The sequence below is a fragment of the Onychostoma macrolepis genome, chromosome 19, assembly GCF_012432095.1.
Source record: "Onychostoma macrolepis isolate SWU-2019 chromosome 19, ASM1243209v1, whole genome shotgun sequence".
Lineage (NCBI taxonomy): Eukaryota > Metazoa > Chordata > Actinopteri > Cypriniformes > Cyprinidae > Onychostoma > Onychostoma macrolepis.
In genome coordinates this window covers 6741532-6764455 of record NC_081173.1, presented here as the reverse complement: position 1 = coordinate 6764455, position 22924 = coordinate 6741532, and the positions used below count along the sequence as shown (strand labels likewise).

General features: G+C 35.9%; 1 protein-coding gene and 1 long non-coding RNA gene across 4 annotated transcripts; both read right to left on the bottom strand.

Moving 5' to 3' along the window:
• Window positions 1–5561: 5561 nt before the first annotated feature.
• LOC131526061 (uncharacterized) lies at window positions 5562–15421 on the bottom strand. Its single transcript, XR_009267370.1, has 3 exons — window positions 15252–15421; window positions 11682–11824; window positions 5562–7841 (listed from the first exon to the last, which is right to left on the bottom strand). It is a non-coding gene; the product is annotated as an uncharacterized LOC131526061 (long non-coding RNA).
• Window positions 15422–19079: 3658 nt separating this feature from the next.
• polr3gla (RNA polymerase III subunit GL a) lies at window positions 19080–22924 on the bottom strand. 3 transcript variants are annotated; one of them, XM_058753625.1, is made up of 9 exons: window positions 22866–22924; window positions 22490–22590; window positions 22293–22417; window positions 21909–22038; window positions 21610–21678; window positions 21456–21512; window positions 21268–21344; window positions 20854–20979; window positions 19086–20464 (listed from the first exon to the last, which is right to left on the bottom strand). In XM_058753625.1, exons 3-9 carry the CDS (start codon window positions 22407–22409, stop codon window positions 20378–20380), a joined length of 663 nt encoding a protein of 220 aa, XP_058609608.1. In that variant the 5' UTR covers window positions 22410–22417; window positions 22490–22590; window positions 22866–22924; the 3' UTR covers window positions 19086–20377. The 3 variants fall into 3 exon arrangements, with proteins under 3 accessions (XP_058609609.1, XP_058609608.1, XP_058609607.1); XM_058753626.1 differs by lacking the exon at window positions 22866–22924 and having other exon boundaries at window positions 19080–20464; window positions 21268–21338; window positions 22490–22714; XM_058753624.1 differs by lacking the exon at window positions 22866–22924 and having other exon boundaries at window positions 19087–20464; window positions 22490–22705.

The following is a 22924-nucleotide window of genomic DNA, read 5'->3' as shown; positions in this document are numbered from 1 at the left end:
CATTAGAATATCAGGCAATTTGTCCCTGTTAATCACAATTATTAACGTGATTTTTTAATTTGTTAATTTCAAAATGTGATTTTTTTTTTTTTTTGTATCTAGTCAAACAATAATGTAGAAGAGGTTAGCTGATGTGATTACGTACAACATTGAAAGGCCTGTGAGGTGTCTATTTAAAAAAATAAAAATACAAATAAAAATAAAATTACATAAAAATAAAGTATCAAAGTATTAGATGTAGAGGCAGATGCTGAGCGGTAGTGACAGTCCTGGGTCGGCATCTCTGTCTTGATGTCACATTATGCAAGGTTGGCATCAAGCCATGTGGTGCAAAGGTGAATCACCATTGTCCCACGGTAATGGAAACTCATCTCATATTCCAGTTCAGTAATGGTACATCAGCTGTTGTTTTGGAACTTCTGCATACAAGTATGTGATACACATCATCTGAGGAGCAAATAACGCTGACCTTGCTGTGTGAATACATTCTGCCACCATTTCCCTGTAAGGTAGACCATCACAAATACATGCCCAGCTCACATAAAGACAGTACAACGAAAACTACCAATTTCTCACACAAAACTCTCTCACACAATAACTTTAGATTAGTACTTATATGTTGCATTTGTGAATGTTCTAAAGCTTTAAAAATTCAGCCGCAGCCTGGAACTACTGCTGATTTTTCAAAAAATCAATTAGTCCAAAAAAAAAGTTTATTAGGTACAACTGTTCAACTGCTTGTTAAGGAAAATATCACATAACTCAATGCATTTAGGCATGTAGACATGGTCAAGATCGACTTCAGTCGACTTTGAACGTGGCACAATCTGATTATTTCAGAAACTGCTGATCTACTGGGATTTCCATGCACAACCATCTCTAGGGTTTACAGAGAATACGAAAATGCAAAAGTATACTGTGAGTGGCAAAAAAAATGCCTTGTTGATGGCATGGGATCAGAGGAGAATGGCCAGATTGGTTTGAGGTGATAGAAAGGCAACAGTAACTAAATAACTACTAGTTACAACCGAGGTATGCAGAAGAGTATCTCTGAAGGCACAGCACGTCAAACCTTGAAGCAGATGGGCTACAGCAGCACAAGACCACAACAGATGCCACTCCTGTCAGCTAAGAACTGGAAACTGAGGCTACAATTTGCACGGGCTCACCAAAATTGAATAGAAGATTGTAAAAAGGCTGCTTGGTCTGATGAGTCTCAATTTCTGCTGCGACAAGATGGTAGGGTCAGAATTTGGCATAAACAACATGAAAGCATAAATCCATCTTTTCTTGTATCAATGGCTCAGAGCCTCAGGCTGCTGGTGGTGGTGCAGTGGTGTGGAGGATATTTTCTTGGGACACTTTGGACCCCAATTAAGCATCGTTTAAAGTACACAGCCTACCTGAGTAACATTGCTGACCATACCGTCCCTTTATGAGCACTGTGCACTCTCCACTTTTTGTCACTAGTTCTGTTGTTACATTTTCTTTTATACTTTCTGTGTTGCAGAGACAAAAAATACTATAGTTCACTCAAAAAATAGATTTCTGTTATGTAAAATACTTGTATACTTGATTGGAGGCAACCTACATGACTAGTTTTACTGTTGTCGGTTCTTTTTGGATCACTGAAGGTGAAACATATCAAGGTCAGTGAGTGTTCAACCTGTTTCTGCAGCTCAACTGGTAGAGCATGACACTATAAACTGAAGTTCACGGATTCAGTCCCCAGGAAACACAAAAACAATTGCACATTTAATATTCAAGCTTAGAAAGTTTCTGTCTGATAAATACTGCCCACATGTGTTTTATAAGGGTTACCATGAGTTAAACTGTTAAACTATTGCTATACAAGTAATAAAGGTAACACTTTAGTATAGGGACCAATTCTCACTGCTAACTAGTTGCTTATTAACATGCCTATTAACAACATGTAGTCTGTTTATTAGTACTTATAAAGCACATATTTTGCATGACGATATTCTACATCCCTAATCCTAAACTTAACAACTACCTTACTGACTATTAATAAGCAGCAAAAGGAGTTTGCTGAGGCAAAAGTCATAGTTAATGGTTTATTAATAGCGAGAATTGGACCTTAAAATAAAGTGTGACCATATAATAAATGGTAACTCTAGTTATATTTATTAACGTCTTTCTAAATACTGCCCACAAGTGCTGTGCTTTTTAACATTGGTATTATTTGCTTAGCCAATAAATGGATGGCTGGTACATTACAGTTTTGCAATGTTTTAAAATTTTCAGAGATGAATTCTGTTTGAGAAAGTTTAGCTTCTAAAACTGACTAATATTGATTTCATTTTAGTAGTTCTGATGAAAGCCTCTCAGACTAATTCATTTGTCCATTCATTAGATGAAGAGATGTTAGAGTGTTCAGTTCCAATCAGTAAATTATATGTAAAGCTATACCTGCTTCTTATAGCTTTTGTAGGTTTACCATGTGCTAGTGCGTCATAATGTAACGTCACACTCCTGAAAGAGCGTCCTCTTACCTGAGCTTCTGACTAAACCTAACCACTGTGTTAATAATTCATTACCGGTAAGTGTGAACTGGAACTAAATATGCGAGTAGAGAGTGACCAGCCATGTGCAAACTGACTGATGAGGGTCTGAATGCTTGAGCCCTCCAGCCAATCAGGAAGAAATTAGTCAGCCGCCCTATACGAGAACCATTCAGTTTATAATTAGGAAATGGGTAGTTGAGTAGTCACGAATTCCTCTGACACAATAAAAAACTTTATTATATTAGTCATTCTTAAATTGAGAACAATATCAGAGAACAATATAATTTAAAGTCGGATAAAGAAAACTAAGAATGTTGTGGTTCCCATCATATTCTATACACTATACTATTTAGTCTACATAGAATATAGAGTTTTCATCTTATATCTTGTATCTCTTACACATTAGTTTTATTTTAGGTGTTATATGGTTTAATCTAGAACAGGTAATTGTAATAAAATTCAATCCAGACCAAACATTCACAGGTATTTGGGAAATAAGGGAGAATTTGAGTAGTTATTGTCATAATCTAAGTATTAGGTGCATTATGTAGTCCAAATGGTAAACAGCGAAGTGCAAAATCTTTCCTAAAACAATCTGTGGTCGTTTTGGCAGCCTAGTCAGGCCGAATATGGCTTTCCCAGCCTCCTGACTCTGGTATGCCTGAACCCTGGCTGTACTTGGCAGTATTACAGGCAGAAAAAAAATAAAACAAACTCCACTGTTCAAATGCAAGAAAGATTTTGAGGAACAGTTTTAGTGTCAGCTCTCAGAGTCAGAATCTGAGGTCAATACTACTAGGGTTAATAGACAGAATAAGCCATTTCAACCACAATTTCAGTTTCATCTGCTGGCTCCAGTCTGTCTCAGTAGATGACTGAACTTGAGTGGGAATTCTAGGTAGTCTTCAAAGACAACTCATTTTCACTTTACGCTTGGTGTGACCAAAAAGTCCCACTCTATTTAACGTTGTATGTATTCAATTTCAAAATTCCCACAACATAGTAAGCTCATGACAGCAACTTTCTTAGCCGGCTGCCTAGCATAACTGTGACTTCCTTTGATTGGCTAAAACACATAATCATGCATGTTCTCATTGGTTGAGCCCAGTGTTCAGCGAGCTTTCATTCACCTCATGCATGCACATGATTTCCCTTAATTTCTCTTTCATCTTTCTCTTTTGGTTTCTCTCACACCACCCTTTATTCCATTTGGTTATCTAAATGTTTGTTCTATCAAATATAGTAGAACAGTTAGATCAGATTTTAATATGAATCTCATTGTAAAGAAGAAATCCCTTGGAAGGAATGTTTGGCCTTTTTCAACATCATTTTGTGTGAGAAAATGATAAAGATTTCGGATTTAGTAGGTTTCCTGAGGTTTAATTATCTGAAATATCGCACTTTATTGGCTTTAATAGTTCCATGAAGAACATTAATGGAATCTTTTCATTCCACAAAAGGTTCTTTATAGTGGAAAAAAGGTTCTTTAGATTATTAAAGCATCCTTCACACTAAGAAAAATGGATTCTTTTAAGAACTGTTTAATGGAAGCTTCTTTGGGGAACCAATAACACTTCTGTTTTTATTATTAATATTATTATATTTACATCACATTCAACATATTTTAGTATATGAAGGTTGAAACTAAATATATTTTTAATTTCATTGAGCTTCACTGATTACAACATATATTTAAAATATATTTTGCCAAGAAAAGTATATATCTTTGCAGTGTGGGTATTGTGATAGTTGTCATGGTCTATTACTCAATCATGTCCATATTTAATTTTTGAGAAACTTGAGGAAAACTGACTTCATATATCCACTAAAAATCACTGCCTTGCCAGCATAAAAAATAAATTATATATATATATATATATATATATATATATATATATATATATATATATTAAATTAATTAATTAATTAAAATACAATATATTAACTGAAAACAATATATTAAATGTTATAATAATATTACACTTTACTTTTATTTTAATAAAAAAAAATCTGTCTAAATGATTAAACACCAACGATTTTATAGGAAAACATTATTCCTGGCATACCATAATTCTAGAAATGTACAGAGCAGGTATAATTTATGAGGCCACACTTCTGACATCTTTGCACATTTGTATAAACCTACAGATTGCACTAAATGTTCCATTTCCCCGCTCGCATACTTCCTGTGTTCTGCCAAATGGCAGTTTTTCCCCGCCCACGTCATCCTTCCCTGGCTTGAGGCTGAGAACAGTACTTCCCCTACTCAGTCACAACAGCAGCCCAACTGTCTCTGGCGTCTGATTGGTGGCTGGCTCTGATCACGCTCCTGCTGATTGGCCGAATGCTGTGAGCATGCTGTGATCACGCTGTGAGCGTGTGCCAGCATCTCCTGTTTGACTCTTGCCTGTTCTGTGTAAAATGCCGGTGTCAGCCTTTTAAGGAGCATGGCACTATCTTGGCATAATGAAGTTTGGATCAGACATAAACATGGAAATATTCTTTCTTTCTTTTTTTCCCCTTTTTTTAAGAGGATGCTTTAAATTGATCAAAAGTGATATTATGTACTTTTATAATGTTACAAAAGATTCCAATTTCAGTTAAATGCTGTTCTTTTGAACTTTCTACTGATGAAAGAATCCTGAAAAAATGTATCAAGTTTTTCACAAAAATATTATTTTTTATAGGATCATGTAATATGGAAGACTTGAGTAGTGGCTGCAGAAATATATTGCATCTTAAATCATATTATACAAATAGAACATAATAATTACAATTAATAATAATATTTCCCAATTATTGTTTTTGCTGTATTTTTGATCAAATAAATGCAGCCTTGTTGAACAGAAGAGACTTCTTACCGACTCCAAACTTATGAAAGGAAGTGTATGTATGTTTTAAGTTTTATATCTGTAGCTTTGTGTTTTATACTGCATACAATCTTTAAAATAGTTTCAATCCTCTGTTAAAACCAACATGTCAAAATCTATCCTGTACAGCAACCTTAAGTACTTGTTGAATGTTTTAAATGGGGACGTGAAGGTCACATTACACGATGTTAAATATAAATAGCTGTCTCAACAAATTCGGGAACAGAGAACTGAAACAAAGGCAGAGAAACTGATGAAATATAGGGAAATGGGATTTGTCCAGATCAGCACAGTTAGTGTTGTTGTTGGGGTTTTTATTTTATTTTTTAAACACTGTATGCTGACAGAAGACATTGTATCCTAACGTTCTTGTTACATGAAACCTACTAAAGTTCCAAAAAGTCTCAAAAAACGTACAAAATGTTGTAAACAACTAGACAAACTTTAACTGTTGCACAGAAGCTCATTATTGCATCATTACAGGCCAGTGTTATTTCCCATCCATTGACACAGTATGTCAGAATTCATGTGTGAAATGATCAAAACAGCTGGAGGGCTCAGCACGAGCTGCAGAAATGCACACAGACATGTTTTGCGATTGCCTGTGTGCTGTGCAGGAGTGTCTCTGGGCCGCAGACACACTCCTCCCATGAGATCGGAATGTTCTGTTTACAGTCAGTCGAGCAACAACACTTTGAGAAAGAGGAAATATCAGCTTTTCAGCTAACCTTGACCTGTGCTGTACTGCCTATGCACTGAGATACAACCACGCACAGGAGGTAGGCTATAACACTGTTCACAAACTTCAAAGTGAGCCCATCATCCTAGTTTACGTATGTTTTTTCAAAGCATGTGCAAACTATTCAAATCAGTTTAAAACGGAATTTTTTTTTTTTTTTAATTTTTTTATTGAAAGTAACTCATAATTGCAAAGACAGCCCTCTTGGGAAAATATAGATCAGGGGATTCCCAGCTGAAGGTTTGTGATTGTGAACCCCTAGAGGTTTGGGTAACACTTTATTTTGATGGTCCCTTTTGAACATTCTGTTGACACTAAGTAATGTTGCAACTACATGTCAACAAACTCTCATTAGAATATTAGTAGACTGTCTGCTTCATATCTGCACAACTCTTGGTCTCCCAACAGATATTCTACTGACTATAAGTAACTTTGCAAGTACATGTCAACTTATTCTAACCCTAACCCTACCAATCTACTAATACTCTACTAACACTCTAATGAGAGTTAGTAGAAATGTAGTGCATTGTTACTTATAGTCAACAGAATGTGTTAAAGGGACCATCAAAATAAAGTGTAACCGAGGTTTGTGATGGAACTGCAGGGAGTTTGTGGAATTTTGATAGAAAGCCATTGTTAATTAAATTAAATAAAACACACACACACACACATGTTGGTATTTGTGGTTTACGGGGACTCTCCATAGGCGTAATGGTTTTTATACCATACAATCTGTATTTTCTATTGCCCTACACCAACCCTACACCTAAACCTACCCCTTACAGGAAACTTTCTGCATTTTTAGATTTTCAAAAAAAACACCATTTAGTATGTTTTTTAAGCCTTTTGAATTTCGGGGACACAGGCAGTGTCCTCATAAACCACCTTCAAATTGTAATATCTCTGTCATACCCATGTCATTACACAAATTTGTGTCCCTGTAAACCACAAATATAGTATCTCACAAAAGTGAGTACACCCCTCACATTTCAGCAACAATTTTAGTATATCTTCTCAAGGGACAATACTACGCAAATGAAACTTGGATATATTTTAGAGTAGTCTATGTGCAGCTTGTATATTAGTGCAAATGTACTATCCTCTAAATATATCCTCACCAGGGCATCGCCACACATGCTGGACACCATCTGAGCCAAACAAGTTTACCTTAGGCTCATCAGACCACAGGACATGGTTCCAGTAATTCATGCTCTTGGCCAGGTTGTCTTCAGCAAACTGTTTGCAGGCTTTTTGTGAGCCAGCTTCAGAAGAGGCTTCCTTCTGGGATGATGGCCATGCAAACTGAGCGGCGTATGGTCTGAGCACCGACAAGCTGACCTTCCACTTCTGCAACCTCTAAAGCAATGCTGGCAGCACTCATGCATCTGTTTTTTGAAGCCAGCTTCTGCCCCTGAAGCACAGCACAAGGATCTAACATCTTTGATCGACCCTTGCGAGGCCTGTTCTGAGTGAAACCAGTCTTGGAAAACCTCTGTATGACCCTGGCCACTGTCCCACTGTCCAGCTTAACAGGCTGGGTTACAATTGTAACTCAGTTTTAGGTTGTTACTGATCTTCTTATAGCCTCGGCCATCTTTGTGGAGAGCAATTCTAATTCTCAAATCCTCAGAGAGTTCTTTGCCATGAGGTGCCATGTTGAACATCCAGTGGTCCGTATGAGAGAATTATACACAAATTTGTATAGTCCTGTCAAGCAGACAAAAACATGAACATGATGAATAGGACATGTGGCTTTGCATGGTTAAACAACGTATAGCTGTTTTCACGTAGGGTGTACTCACTTTTGTTGCCAGCTTTTTTTGACAATAATGGCTGTATGTTGATTTATTTTCAGAGGACAGTATATCTTTACTGCTATACAAGTTGCACATTGACTACTCTAAAATATATCCAAGTTTCATTTCTATAGTATTGTCCCTTGAGAAGATATACTAAAATGATTGCCGAAATATGAGGGGTGTACTCACTTTTGTCAGAAAAATGCTGTTTAACTTTCTATTTGTCTAAGAATCTTGAAAAAAAAGTTCCCCCTTCCCCCGATCAAATAAATGCAGCTGTGGTGAACAGAAGATACTTTTTTCAAAAACTTTTTTCCAAAAAATGTTATGGAAATGCCTAATCTTTATTAATATGATTATTTTGGACATTTCAGAAGAATTATAAAGATCATGAAATAACACAAAGGGAAGCATGGGAATTGTGTGATGACCACAAACATGTTACACAAAAACAAACTTCCTTATATTTTATCTTTTAAGTCGTTACCCTTTCAGATGATAGTTTGGCTCACTCAGCCAAGTTCAGGTGCATCCTGGGATGCTTTCAAACAGCACCAGAGATCTGAAACGTATTTTCTTTCAGTGTATCTTTTGAAAGGTCAGGACATTAGGCTGCTTAAGATCCCAGGGCCTGCATCTGTCACGTGTCATGGGGTTCAGCAGATGCTGGGGAAATCCTTGGCACAGAGTGTGGGGCTGAAGTGAGCAATGGTGAGACAGCAAGAGTGTGATATCACATAACTCTGCAGTTTCTGGGTCACTCTGCCGAAGACTAGAGCACAACCTTTCTATTAGTAGCACATTATCGTATCCAGAAAGGCTGGGTTACAGGATCTGGAGTGTAGAAACGTCACATCATGTACCTGTCTTTCTCTGCAATTCACTGGCATGACTCCACTCTTAAAGGAACAGTTCACGCAAAAATGAAAAATTACTGAAACTGTAATCACCGTCAGGTCATCCAAGATATAGATGAGTTTGTTTCTTCCTCAGAACAGATTTGGAGAAATGTAGCATTACATCACTTGCTCACCAATGGATCCTCTGCAGTGAATGGGTGCCGTCAGAATGAGAGTCCAAACAGCTGATAAAAACATCACAATAATCCACAAGTAATCCACACCATTCCAGTCCATCAGTGAACATCTTGTGAAGTGAAAAGGTGCATGTTCATAATGAAATGTGTTTGCTTCCGTCTCTTTTTTCCTTTAGTGAAAAAAGTCATTTGGCCTTTGTCAATACACATTGACAGAAATATGCATTAATCAAGCGCCGTTTACAAGCCAAAAGAGTCCAAAAGACTCCTAAACTAATATATTGGTGGATTTTTGATGTGGGAGGACAACAGGAGATGGACTTTTACAGTGGAATAAGCATTATTATGGATCATGGACTCATATTTTGTCCAGAAACAACAGTTTGAAGTTAAGACGACTTTAATGATGAATTTGTTTCTTACAAACATGCAGATTTTCACTTCGCAAGACATTAATTGATGGACTGGAGTGGTGTGGATTACTTGTGGATTATTGTGATGTTTTTATCAGCTGTTTGAACTCTCATTCTGACGGCACCCATTCACTGCAGAGGATCCATTGGTGAGCAAGTGATGTAATGCTACATTTCTCCAAATCTGTTATGATGAAAAAAACAAACTCATCTACATCTTGAATGGATTGAGAACATTTCCTGCCAATGTTCATCTTTACACATTGTATCAAACCAGACCTGTGACTCATATTTGGGCAACAACGCACCAGTTTAGAAACCTTGTCATTGGGTATCTGCATTCATTTCCATAATTTAAAGACTTGTGCAGAAATCAGTGATGTTCAAATGCAGAACACAGGTCACACAGTCACCTCAGCTGCTGAATAAACCATGACTCAGTCCTTCAAGCCAATATTAGAAACAGCGGCAACAACTGCCAACATTTGTGGCTTCATTTAGGTGTTACGTCACAGACTGATGAGCTGCTGACAAGCCCTGGTGTTAGGACAGTGTCATGATATATCACAACCCTACTGTCAGCAAGAACTAAGCTGAAAGTAACACAACGAGGAAGTGAAAGCATTGAACATGCCTTTTTTTTTTTGGTTTTACTGCATACGTTGATTTGGTACTATATTTGGCACTGTTATTATGGGCAGTGTGTCATTTTCTCCTGAAGTCAGCCTCAACATATGTCAACATTTCAGCAATACAGCTTTAATTAGGATTCTAGAAGGTCAAAGACATGAGTGAGAAAGCCAGAGATAATGTGCTGCATAATGTCCTTGATTACGTCCGTCTCCTGCTGTGTGTTTAGTCTAAAGTTTGCTGATTCCCCTTCAGTGCCCTAATCAGAGAGCTTGACGCAAACAATCACCACATCTCTCTGCTTTCACGTGCTTTCCCCTAACTACTATTATTATTGTACTTTTCGAACACGAGAATTTTGAGATATGAGGATCGTGCTGCGTAACTGTCATGTTATGAGTCTGATAATGCACTCAGTGATCATTATAGAAGTCCCTTCATCCAGGGTTCATTACAGTATGGGTCAAAGCAACTAAACAGTGCTACACTGAAAACCTGCAATTATCTTAGAGAGCATTTAAGTAGATTCGGTGATGTTAAATAACATTTTTGATTGTAATAAAATCAATTTAATCAAGTGTTGCAACATGAAGTACATTTTTTAATAAAAAGTCACTTAAAGAGGGTTCACTTTCATGACTGATTCTAAACACACTTAAGTACACTTTAAAGTTCACTTTGAAATAATGTCAATAAATGTTTTACTTTAAAATTAAAGTTACTTAAAGGTTTACTTTAAATAAATATTTAAATCATTGTTTTAATAATCACTTGTTTCGATGTTTTGACGAAGAAGGTTAATATATTTTAAATGCACTGAATTGCAACTTCATCATTACAAATGTGTAATTTCAGAAATATTTAAATAAATGACATTCAAGTTTTAGAAGAAATGACATTAAAGCTTATTTTAGTTCAAATGCTTGTCAGTACATTAAGCAGTAACATTTCATATTTCAAAAACAATAGAAGTAATTATGAAATTGCATGTAAAGATGTACTTAAGTCCTACTTAAGTGGGTCAAAAACCACTCTAAAGTTCAGCTAACTGCATTTGAGATTTAAATTATAATATTTAATTATTGCATATTTATTTAATTAAATAATAATTTAATAATTTAGTAATTGCTTGCAATTAAATCTCCAGAAACATTACATTTAATTTACACCTATATTCTTTATTTTAAAGTATAATGTTTCCATAATAAGTACTTTTTAATAAGGGATGTTCCATGTGGAATTTGAATCTTATTGCAACTGTAAGCAGATTTTGAATTATCATTTGTGTTCACAGTACAAATGGTGCAGGACAACTCATGCACTAAAGATTCGAATCACTATCCTCAAGTATGAGCAATAGCAATTATAATATTGTCAAAATATATATTACTTCTCCTTATTAGTGGTGCTTTCAGAGTTTCAGTTACTAATTGATATGTCATGACTAAATTACCTGTTAACGTTGCCAACAAGTATGAAAAAAGCAGTGCTGGCAAAGCTTTACTCACACTGTGACTGTTTATTGCTTCATTCAGTTTCATTAACTGGACTGTTTATTGCAGTAACAAGAACATTGTGTCACTGAATAGAATCAATATCAGATCCTGAGTGAGGAGGAAGTGAGAGCTGTTAACTACGCAAACAGAGGAAGCACACTGCAGTACTTCACCTTTGCTCTGAGCAGCACGATAGAAGGGCTGATCCTGGATCTGAGGAAGCAGGAAAGGGGTGGCGCTGACTCAGCTCTCCCATGGGAGTCAGGAGTCACACCCGCTTTCTGAGAATCAGCAAATAACTGTAGATAAGCGATTGCTGTAATAAAACACAACTTTTGTCATTTGGTGGAGTCCTTGGAATGTAGGTTTACTTGTTTCTGGTTAAGGTACTTGTTTCTGCTAAAGGAAATTCAGATGATTACTTGTGGTAATGAAATGATGCAGCACATGACTAACATGTGATCAGAGTCGGAATGAGAAGGGAGGATTTCATAGCTGTGAGAGCTTTGCAAAACCTGTGACACACAATAATATATACCCTTGTGAAAAAGAAGTGCACTTAACAGTATTGAATGTGCACTTGTAGATCCACTTAAGTGTACTTAAAGCGACACTTTCATATAGGTTTGTTAACACTCTTAAGTGCACTTTGTAATAATGTTAAATTAAAAATGTACATTTAAAGTGAATTTTAAGTATTTATTTATTTATTGTCGTGCTCTAAAGCAGTGCATTTATTTTGATGTGTCAACTAACAGAAAGTACTTGATTAGAATTTAAACTGTAGTGTGTTTTTCAACATTAGATTTAAAATAAGTATATTTTAAATGTACTAACTGCAGCTTCATTACAAATGTGTAATTACAAATCAATTTAAATACATGACATACAAGTTGCAATAGAAATGACATTAAGTACATTAATTGTATTTTATCATAAATGCTTGTCAGTACATTCAGCAGTACATTTTAACCAACAGAAATAATGAAATTACATATAAAGATGTACTTAAGTCCTACTTATGAATCAAAAACACTCAACTGCATTTAATATAAATTTAAACTATAATTAATTGTAAATAACATGCAATTAAATGTCTGAAAACATTAGAGTATATTGTTTTAAAGTATATTTTTTACATAACAAATGCTGTTTTTTAAACGTATGCTAAGTTTACTTAAACTTATATAATTATTATATAAAATAAATTATAAAAATGAAATAATATAGAGTAGATGTAATAAAATTCTATGTTAGTTAGATGTTACATTTGTATACTTATTTCCTACATGCTTGTGCTGTGTATCAGAATGCAAACTCAGAAGTATGCAGTGCATTTTTATTGTTACCCATTGTTACCCATGTTTTATTGTTTTATTGTTACAGCGCACATTAACATAAACTGTGTTCTTCAACAGTCAAAATTATACTATTTTGTCTATTAGACACTACCTGAACAAAATCTGCAAGCATGCTTCTCTCTTTGGTCTTTACAGGGTCAGCAACAGACGAGGAGATCTGATCTTGTCCCTTGCCTTAAAGTACATTAAAGTTTAATCTGAGCACAAGCTTGTGCAGGCATTCAGACTGCTGTGTTGGCCGTACCTCACGTGAGAGGCCTATTTCACAAGGCCTTTCACTTTCTCACCACAGCAGAATCCTCTCTCTTAGTTTAGCTAACGGGATTGACGCAGCACAGCATGATGGTCTAAATCCACTCGTCCTGAGCTCATTTTGGCATACTGCCATGAAGCTGACTTGTGTGTGTAATACCTAGAAGTTCACCAGAAGTGGCCTCGGGGCGAGAACATCAGGTGATGACAAGAGTGACAAAGCAAACACCCAAACGACTAATCTTTTCCCCTCACTTCCCTTTTCAACAAGATTAACCGAGAAAGAACAAAAAATGACTGCTGTACTCTAGTGTACATCAAACAAAATAACGCGAGAAAAGACTACAGACTACAGTGCATTTTATGCTGTGAAATATTAGTCATTGTGAGCATGAGATTCGAAACCATGCCATTCCTTGTGAAGAAGTAGTACACTTAAGCAGTGTTGGGGAAAGTTACTTTTAAAAGTAATGCATTACAGTATTGCATTACTCCCTGAAAAAGTAACTAATTACGTTACTTAGTTACTTTTTACATTACTTTTGTGTAACTTTCACATTACTTTCTAACCTGGGAAGATCTTGCTTGTTTGTTCTTAATATAAAAAGTTTTATGTTTAGCAAATGTAAAAGCCCTTTCACACCAAAAAGTGAAATGAATAAGCCTCAGCCTGAAGGAAACGTAAATTGAAGCACAAATGTTAGTTTATCTAAAGTAACTTTTGCTTATTAGTATGATTGAATTGGATAATCAAAGGTCAGCAGCAAAAACATCAATAAAATGGGATTAAATGCATAAATGATATTTGTGTTATTTAACATATTTAATTATTGCAGGTTTGCATCATATTCTGAGTTTGCATTTCACTGTTTTCATTTTGATAAATACTGAATCTTTTTGTGCAAGTGAGATGAATTAACGCATGTTCAAATTTAGTCTAGAACTACAGTAACATGTTTACACACAACGCTCTGCACTTACTCCTGATTTCTCTCTACATGGCAACATGAGAGCTGCCAGTCAATACATGGGAAAACAAAGTAACTGGAGTTACTTTTATGAAAAAGTAACTCAGATATTTTCTTGTAAATTAAAAGTAATGCGTTACTTTACTAGTTACTTGAAAAAAGTAATCTGATTATGTAACTCGCCTTACTTGTAATGCCCCCAACACTGCACTTAAGCATACTTTTAACAAGAGCAAAACAAAAACAAAATCTTTGAAAGAATATACTTAACTATGAACTTAATGTGTTTTCAGACACTTTATTGCATGTTAATTGCAATTCATTTAAATGCATTGTAATTTAAATTTATATTTAAACTTAAACTTATAATTATTTTTGACCCACTTAAGTAGGACATCTTTATATGCAATTTCATAATTACTTCTATTGTCTTTGAAATATGACTGAATGTACTGACAAGCATTTATGATAAACTAAAATACACGTAATGTTATATCTATTGAAACTTGTATGTCATTCAAATATTTTTGTAATTACACATTTGTAATGATGAAGTTGCAATTTAGAACATTTAAAATATGCTAAATTAATGAAATATCTTATTAATAAAAAAAACGTTACATGTAATATCAAGTAACACACTGCAGTTTAATTGATAATCAAGTGCTTTACATGTGTTTAGGATGTTAGTCAACACATCAAACAAGCGTACTTCTTTAAATCACTACAAAAGATTATTAATGCATGATGATTTACAACGTACGGCAAAGTAAATCTATTAATTTGACATTATTATAAAGTACATTTTGTGTATTTAAGTGTGATAAGAAACAGTCATGAAAGTGAACTCTCTTTATGTGCACTTAAGTGGAATTTTATTTCAAGTGCACATTCAATAGAATTTTACTTTTAAGCACTTCTGTGTTATTCATTGAGCATATTATACTTTGTGCCTTCACTGATGCATAATAAATGACAAATAATTGATTTTAATTTTCACATCTAAAAAATTTGGTAGTGTCGCCATAATTTACATTCAAGCAAATGAGCAGCAACGTGATGCGCCGACAAGCAATGGGAGAGCAGAAAGTCTCGCCAACACAAATTCTTCAATTATACAGCTATAATAACAAAATAAAGTTACATAATGGTGTTACAGTACCGCCCTGGGAACTTGATCCAAATTTTGGTGGCAATCTGTCACGTTGATAAGTGAACTTGGAGGTTAAGCAGGGCAGATCACATATAAGTGGAGTTTGTTATCTTTAGCATTAGCATTCAGCTTGATACTGACCTACAGAACATGTTGTGTGAGTTTACTTCACTTTTATGTGCATCTTGCTTCATTTCTGACATTCAAAGCACTTAGCAGTCAACATCTGATCAGTTGACATCAGATAAGTGAGATGAACACAGCAAAAATGACGTGTTCAAATGTGAAACGCTTACGTTTTGTGGGTGAACACCGTGTTCTCTCCCTCTCACCACAAAAGCACGCTGCGTAAACAGCAGGGCTTCTGCGGAGGAGGAAGTCACACAAACACACGTACACGTTCACACATGTTGTCAACAGGCAGTTTCTCTTATTTACGTAACCAGATAGCCAAGAAACATAATAATGAGTCTTACTAATGGAGAAACTCTACAATCCTTGTCAAAGCCACCTGCAGTACGTGTGCTTAAGAAATGCCATGCATGGCATACCAAGACATATTTTTGGGATTCTCCACGTTAGACTTGCTGACAGGGTGAATGGTTGTGAAATATATGGGAGCTGTTGTAAGTGATAAATTCACAGACCCCTGCCTCACTCCAACGTAGTTTGGTCCTGCTATCATTTGCAGACTTTATCAGCTATCATTTCGGCCTAAAAATGAGCCGGCCAAATAACTTTCATTGATAAAAAAATTAAGGGCATATTTAATGAAAGCAAAAAATGGGTAATGCATAACGTAATGATTTAATATTTTATGACAAAGACATTATGTAGGAGTTTTAACATGGAAAACAACCAATCAGATGCAAAGCTTAACCATATAAGCCTACTGTCTCATATTTAATATGCAAAGGCCTCTGAATTATTAATAGGATCAAAACTTTCCTGGAAAACCTGATGTACACAATCTGCCTTCTTTTGTCTGACTGATAATTCATACTTAATGAACAAGTAAAAGGCCTTTTAGTATAATTAATGTGGTTCGTGTGTCTTTTTTTTTCTGTGAAATCTTCACAGATTTTAGAAAGTAAATGTTAGAATGTTTTTTAGATAGTTATTAATATTTCAAGATGAGCACTAACTGGACTGAAGGAATTTAATTATCCATATATACACAATTTTGTGCAACTAAAGCACTATTGCATAAAACCAAGCATATAAATATCTTACTTAAGACATATACAGTATCTCACAAAAGTGAGTACACCCCTCACATTTCAGCAAAAATGTTAGGATATCTCCTCAAGGGACAATACTACACAAATGAAACTTGGATATATTTTAGAGTAGTCAATGTGCAGCTTGTATAGAAGTACAAATGTACTGTCCTCTAAATATAACTCAGCATATAGCCATTATTGTCTAAATAACTGGCTACAAAAATGAGTACACCCTAAGTGAACATGTCAAAACTGTGTCCCAAGTGTCAATATTTTGTAGGGGCACCATTGTTATCTAGCACTGCCTTAATCCTCCTGGAGTTCACCAGAGTTTCACCAGAGCTGCACAGGTTGTTGCTGGGATCCTCTTCCACTCCTCCACAAAGACATCACGGAGCTGCTGGATGTTAGACACATGGTGCTTCTCCACCTTCCGCTTGAGGATGCCCCACATGTGCTCAGTAGGGTTCAGGTCTGGAGACATATTTGGCCACTCCATCACCTCCACCTTCAGCTTCATCAGCAAGGCAGTTGTCATCTTGGCGGTGTGTTTGGGGTCGTTATCATATTGGAAAACTGCCATTCGGCCCAGTTTCTGAAGGGAGGGCATCATCTTCTGCTTCAGAATGTCTCAGTACATGTTGGAATCCATGTTTCCCTCAATGAACCGCAGCTCACCAGCACCAGCAGCACTCATGCAGCCCCAGACCATGAAGCTACCACCACCATGCTTGAGCAAGACACAATTTTCTTGGTACTCCTCACCAGGGCATCGCCACACATACTGGACACCATCTGAGCCAAACAAGTTTACCTTAGACTCATCAGATCACAAGACATGGTTCCAGTAATTAATGCTCTTGGCCAGGTTGTCTTCAGCTGTTTTTCAGAGGCTTCCTTCTGGGATGATGGCCATGCAAACTGACTTGTTGCAGTGTGCGGCGTATGGTCTGAGCACTGACAAGCTGACCTTCCACTTCTGCAACCTCTAAAGCAATGCTGGCAGCACTCATGCATCGGTTTTTTGAAGCCAGCTTCTGCACCAAACGCACAGCACGAGGACCTAACTTCTTTGATCGACCCTTGTGAGGCCTGTTCCGAGTGAAACCCGTCTTGGAAACCTCTGTATGACCCTGGCCACTGTACTGTAACTCAGTTCCAGGGTGTTACCGAACTTCTTATAGCCTCGGCCATCTTTGTGGAGAGCAATTCTAATTCTCAGATCCTCAGAGAGTTCTTTGCCATGAGGTGCCATGTTGAATATCCAGTGGTCAGTATGAGAGAATTGTACTCAAATCACCAAATTTTAACTGCTGTAATATAAGATACACAAATTTGTATAGTCCTGTCAAGCAGACAAAAACATGAACATGATGAATAGGACATGTGGCTTTGCATGGTTAAACAACGTATAGCTGTTTTCACGTAGGGTGTACTCACTTTTGTTGCCAGCTTTTTTTGGCAATAATGGCTGTATGTTGAGTTATTTTCAGAGGACAGTAAATCTTTACTGCTATACAAGTTGCACATTGACTACTCTAAAATATATCCAAGTTTAATTTCTATAGTATTGTCCCTTGAGAAGATATACTAAAATGATTGTGGAAATGTGAGGGGTGTACTCACTTGATACTGTAATTGGGAGAATTAGAGTGACAACTGACATTGATTTACAGTACAAGCTATGAGAAATTCATCTTACTTTTTGGCCATATTAATATTAGCATCTGCACCAAATTGCTTATTTTGTTCTCTTTGGGCCTTTAAATAAAACTGACTGTTTTTTTTTCCTCCTTGAATATAAGCTCTATATTCTCATTATTTTACTTATCTCACATATGCACATTTTTTCTTTGATTTAAAAAAAAATACTTTTTCCAAAAGTAAAAAAAAAAACTGTTCCAATTAAAAATACAGTATTAGTACAGTAATACAGTTTGCAGAATGTGCATTTATCACCCTCAGGACTGCAGGCATTTATCTTTGCTATAAGCAGTGCTCCATATCTGTTTATTCAACACAGTCACATGCTGGTACAAAGGCATTCAATAAGTAAACCAGATATCCCGTGTCTCTAGATTGGCATTTGTTTATGTCTCAGTTGTGCTATAGGTCACGGCACAGGGGGGATCAGGTGACACATCTGAGTTTGCTTCCGCTTGTTGCCTTACATCTCCCACCCCTGTCCTTCACGGTGTGTGGCATACATTGAATAACATGTTTTTGTCAGGCCCTGACGGAAAATGCTGCATGCATATATTGCATGCTTGTAGGTATGTGTATTATACAACTGCGTGCATGGGCCAATGTACGTGATGCAATGCATGCACAGCCTGTAAGAGCTAAAGAGGTCAGTTTGTATGATTATAACACCATGCAACACGTCAGCTGTTTTTCTTTTACATTTCACTGATTTCAGTCCACCAAAATGTAGCACATGATTTAACACTTTGTAAATCCTCAGACCTCAAAGACCATCACTGTACATACAATCATTTTTTTTTCTTCATTTTGTCTTGACAAGTGTCTGCTATATAGATTTATGTAAGTGTATATACATAAACCTTATTTTTATTATTATTCCATTACTAGTTTGAAGCTATTGTCATTGTTATATTGTATATTTCCTTTTTTTTCTTGCCATTACTTACATAATATACTTGTATAATGCTTTAACAGAATGTGAACACAGTCATGCCAATAAACTACTTCAAAATGATTTGAAATTAAATAAGTTTAATGTTAGAGGGGAGCTGATATTTTTTAGCTGAACTTTTAGCTCTGCAGAATGTTGCTGCACAAACAGCATAAATCTGTCAATGAGGAATGATGCAGTAAAATAAGATGAATATCATTGCACTAAACACACCCTATAGCATGCATTTCAACTGAATAATGAAAAAAAAAGTTGGGCTTACAGACAAATATTTTATCAAATAAAATAGCATACAAAGTCCAGCATGTGCAGTTCTGAAATGAAAGCACTAAAGCTTATGTTATTTTGATATTGCTTTGTAAAATCTTGCCTGCACTGTTAAAACACTGGTTAGTTATAGCTCTATAATCATGTGATTTATTGTAAGAGCTCATAATAGTTACAGTTCATACACTGAAGAGAAATATCGCCACCTGCCGGCTGCCTGATGATACATAAGAAAAACTCTACTCTTAAAGAAATAGCTCACATAAAAATGTCCTCATTTACTCACATTCATTACAAACACATGACTTTCATTCTTCTATGGAACACAAAAGACCAATTTTGTAAGAATGCCCACACTAAACTGTTATTTTTCATATAATGGAAGTGAATAAAGACTGGGTCTGTCAAACTACAGAATAAAAATGTATCAGATGACTTCACATGCTGCCTAAAAATAAAATTTTCTGTACCGTTAATTCATTTTCCCCTAATATTTATCACACACACACACACACAAAGCTTAAAACAGATGAAGTCACTCTTTTACAGGTGTAATTCACAATTCAAGGCATTATCAGGTGTAAACACGAGATGCATTAAATATGCAGGTAAACGGTCTGTAGTGTCCTCCCTGTCTGACAAAAAGGAATGATGGCTTCTGTGCGCCGCCTTTTTAAACTGAGCTTTCCAATTACAGTAATAAAACAGAAATTAAAAGCAGATTATCTCTGAGCAACATCCCAGCACTGTTGGAATAGCAGCAGTATCTGTATCGATCACGATCTGTTTACGTGAAGCAGCTTAGAAATCCCAGAACAGCATCTTTAGCAGCAGCACTGACTCTCTGGATCTTCACAGTATTAGTCAGTCACAATCAGATTCAGTATGTGTCAAGATAGCACATGAATTAAAACACTTCTTCTTGAAATATATATACTTTCAGTGTCACTCATAGAAATACTCGTTAAATAAAATGCCTCCTAAATACATTAGTAGACAGCTTCATCCATATTGTCATCACTATCTGCTCCGAAATCCTCTCCGTTGTCAAAGTAAGACATGATGTAGTCTGTCTCCTGAAACACAGCACACATATTCTGCTGTTAAAAATGCTTTGCTAAGTTGCTAGGATATTTAAAGAAGGACAATTATCAAAAAAATGACATTTCTGCCACCTTACACACTCATTTCAAACTATATTACGTTATTTGCTCTGAGGAACACGCACACACACAAAAAAATAAATAAATAAATAAATATATATATATATATATATATATATATATAGCAATAAGGCTAAGACATTTTTTCCATGCAGTGAAAAGTAATTTTGATTTATACTGCCAAAGAACTAAAGCAGCATACAACAAAAATCTCTTTTGGTGTATGAAAAAAGGAAAAGAAGGAAAGAAAGAAACACCACAAAGAATGTGTTTTCTATTAAATCCTGATATTTTTTTCTTACATCTTCAAGATCCTCTTCATCATAGTCTTGATCTGCATCTGGCTCCTCCTCTTCCTCATTCTGTTTCTTCTTCCCTTCATCCTCCTCTTCCTCAGAATGCTGCTCTTCTTCTCTTTTCTCAAGTGTCTAAATGTCATTCCACAATATTAGCGTCACTAATGTGCTGCATACACATTAAACAGCAAGAAAACAGGAAATAAGGAGAAGGCAGAGAAGCAAATGTGTCATTTGCTTCGATTTGTTCATTTCAATTGCAGTAATTTTATGTTTATATTTACAGTCTTTCAGTTAGCTTATCCTTAATCTGCTTTATGATACTCTTTTCTGATTTATTCGCATATCAAATCATGGTTACAATGTCTAATGCACAGTTAGTGCAACATAACAAAACATTATGTTTTCTGTGACTTATACCTCTAGTTTTTGGAGAACCTCTTCTTTACCAGCAGCTACTTTTGTTTTTTTTGTGAGTTGTGGCTTGGCACCTGTGACTTAAAATAGAGCAGAACAGAAGTATTGAAAAACGTGGTTTACTCATATTATAGCATGTACTGTATTAGCATCAAGACTGTAATGATAATAGTAATAAGAGTTTCTTTCACCTGTTTTGCGGGGTTTCCGTACTTTAATGCAAAGCTCTTTTGGCATTCGGCTCCAGTCTGGAATGAAATTGAAAATTTTTTAGAGAGAGCTGACTTTTAAAATCATTTGACTATAAAACAAGTCAGCTGTAGCATAATAACTAAAGAATGGTACCTGGACTCCATTCAATGCAGTTGTTCTTCGTCTCTCCGTTTTGATATTTATCAGAGTAACGAGCCACATCTAAAAAAGAAAACAATAAAGAGAGCCGTTCAAACCTGATCTTCAACAATCAATGCCTGATGGGTCGTTAGCTTTGAATGTTTCAGTGACTGCCGACAGTTCAAATGCAAATCCAGGAGACTGCAAGACCTCGTTCTCCAAGTCATGCTGGATCTTCATCCCTTGTGCTCAGAATTGGCCACTCTTTATACACCAATGTATCACCCACACATAGCCTCTACCAGTCTTACCTGTCTTTGTTCTGAATGCTTTTATGTGGAACGGCAGGTTCTTGCTGGAGGCTCTCAGCTCCTGCTTAAGAGCGAGCATATAGTCCACCTCTTCTCCTGTATGCAGAGGTACTGGCTTAAACTGCATAGGCTGAATGAAAAATAATATGATTATTTATATTAAATAATATAAAATAATTATATTAAAAAAGAAAGTCATAAAGGTAAATGAAAATAAAATAATTCAATAAAAAGTAATTAAAATTATTCTAAAAATAAAAAAAAATAGTTAAATAAATAATAAAAAATATTAAAACTACAAATAATAAAATAAAAAATAAATTATTACTACCAATGAAGTTATATTCCAATGTAAAGACACTCGATTTGCCATTAAACACTCACAGGAAAAAGTGGAGAAGGTGTATGTGCAGAAGTGGGTAAGGAGTCACCCCTCCCAAACCCCAGCGCGTCCACATTGAAGGTAAACTGGCTCCTGCCTCGACCTCTGCTGCCTGCCATGACTGGACCTGTACAATCAATCAGTGAGTATATCACTAGCCATTCAAAATAAAAACATCCCAATTCAAAATGTGTCTAACCTCAAAACGTGTCTCGGGTTCAATGGATCGCATTCATGGAGTTGTCCTTCCAAAACAGCCTCTTATGAGCCCAATAACCATGCGCACAGATCACCAGCCGCCTGCTGAGAGTGAGGACATGTGTGAGGCACAGTCACTTGAACACGTGGTAGCTGTGTTTACATCCGGCACATGTACACGTGTCTTCCGCCTCAGTTTACAGTCCAGACTGAAACACTGCTCGCTACGAAGTTCCTAGTGTTACAAATTATTACGTTGCTACTACAAGTGTTATTAAGAGGGTATTAACAATTGTTAATAGGATTTAAAAAAAAAAGATTAATCTAATGATGCTGTAAACTTTTTTTTTGGGATGCCGCATATAAAATATTCCTACCTGAGACATATCACTGTAATAAATGTGAGAAATATCGAGTGTATCTGTTACTGCACGAG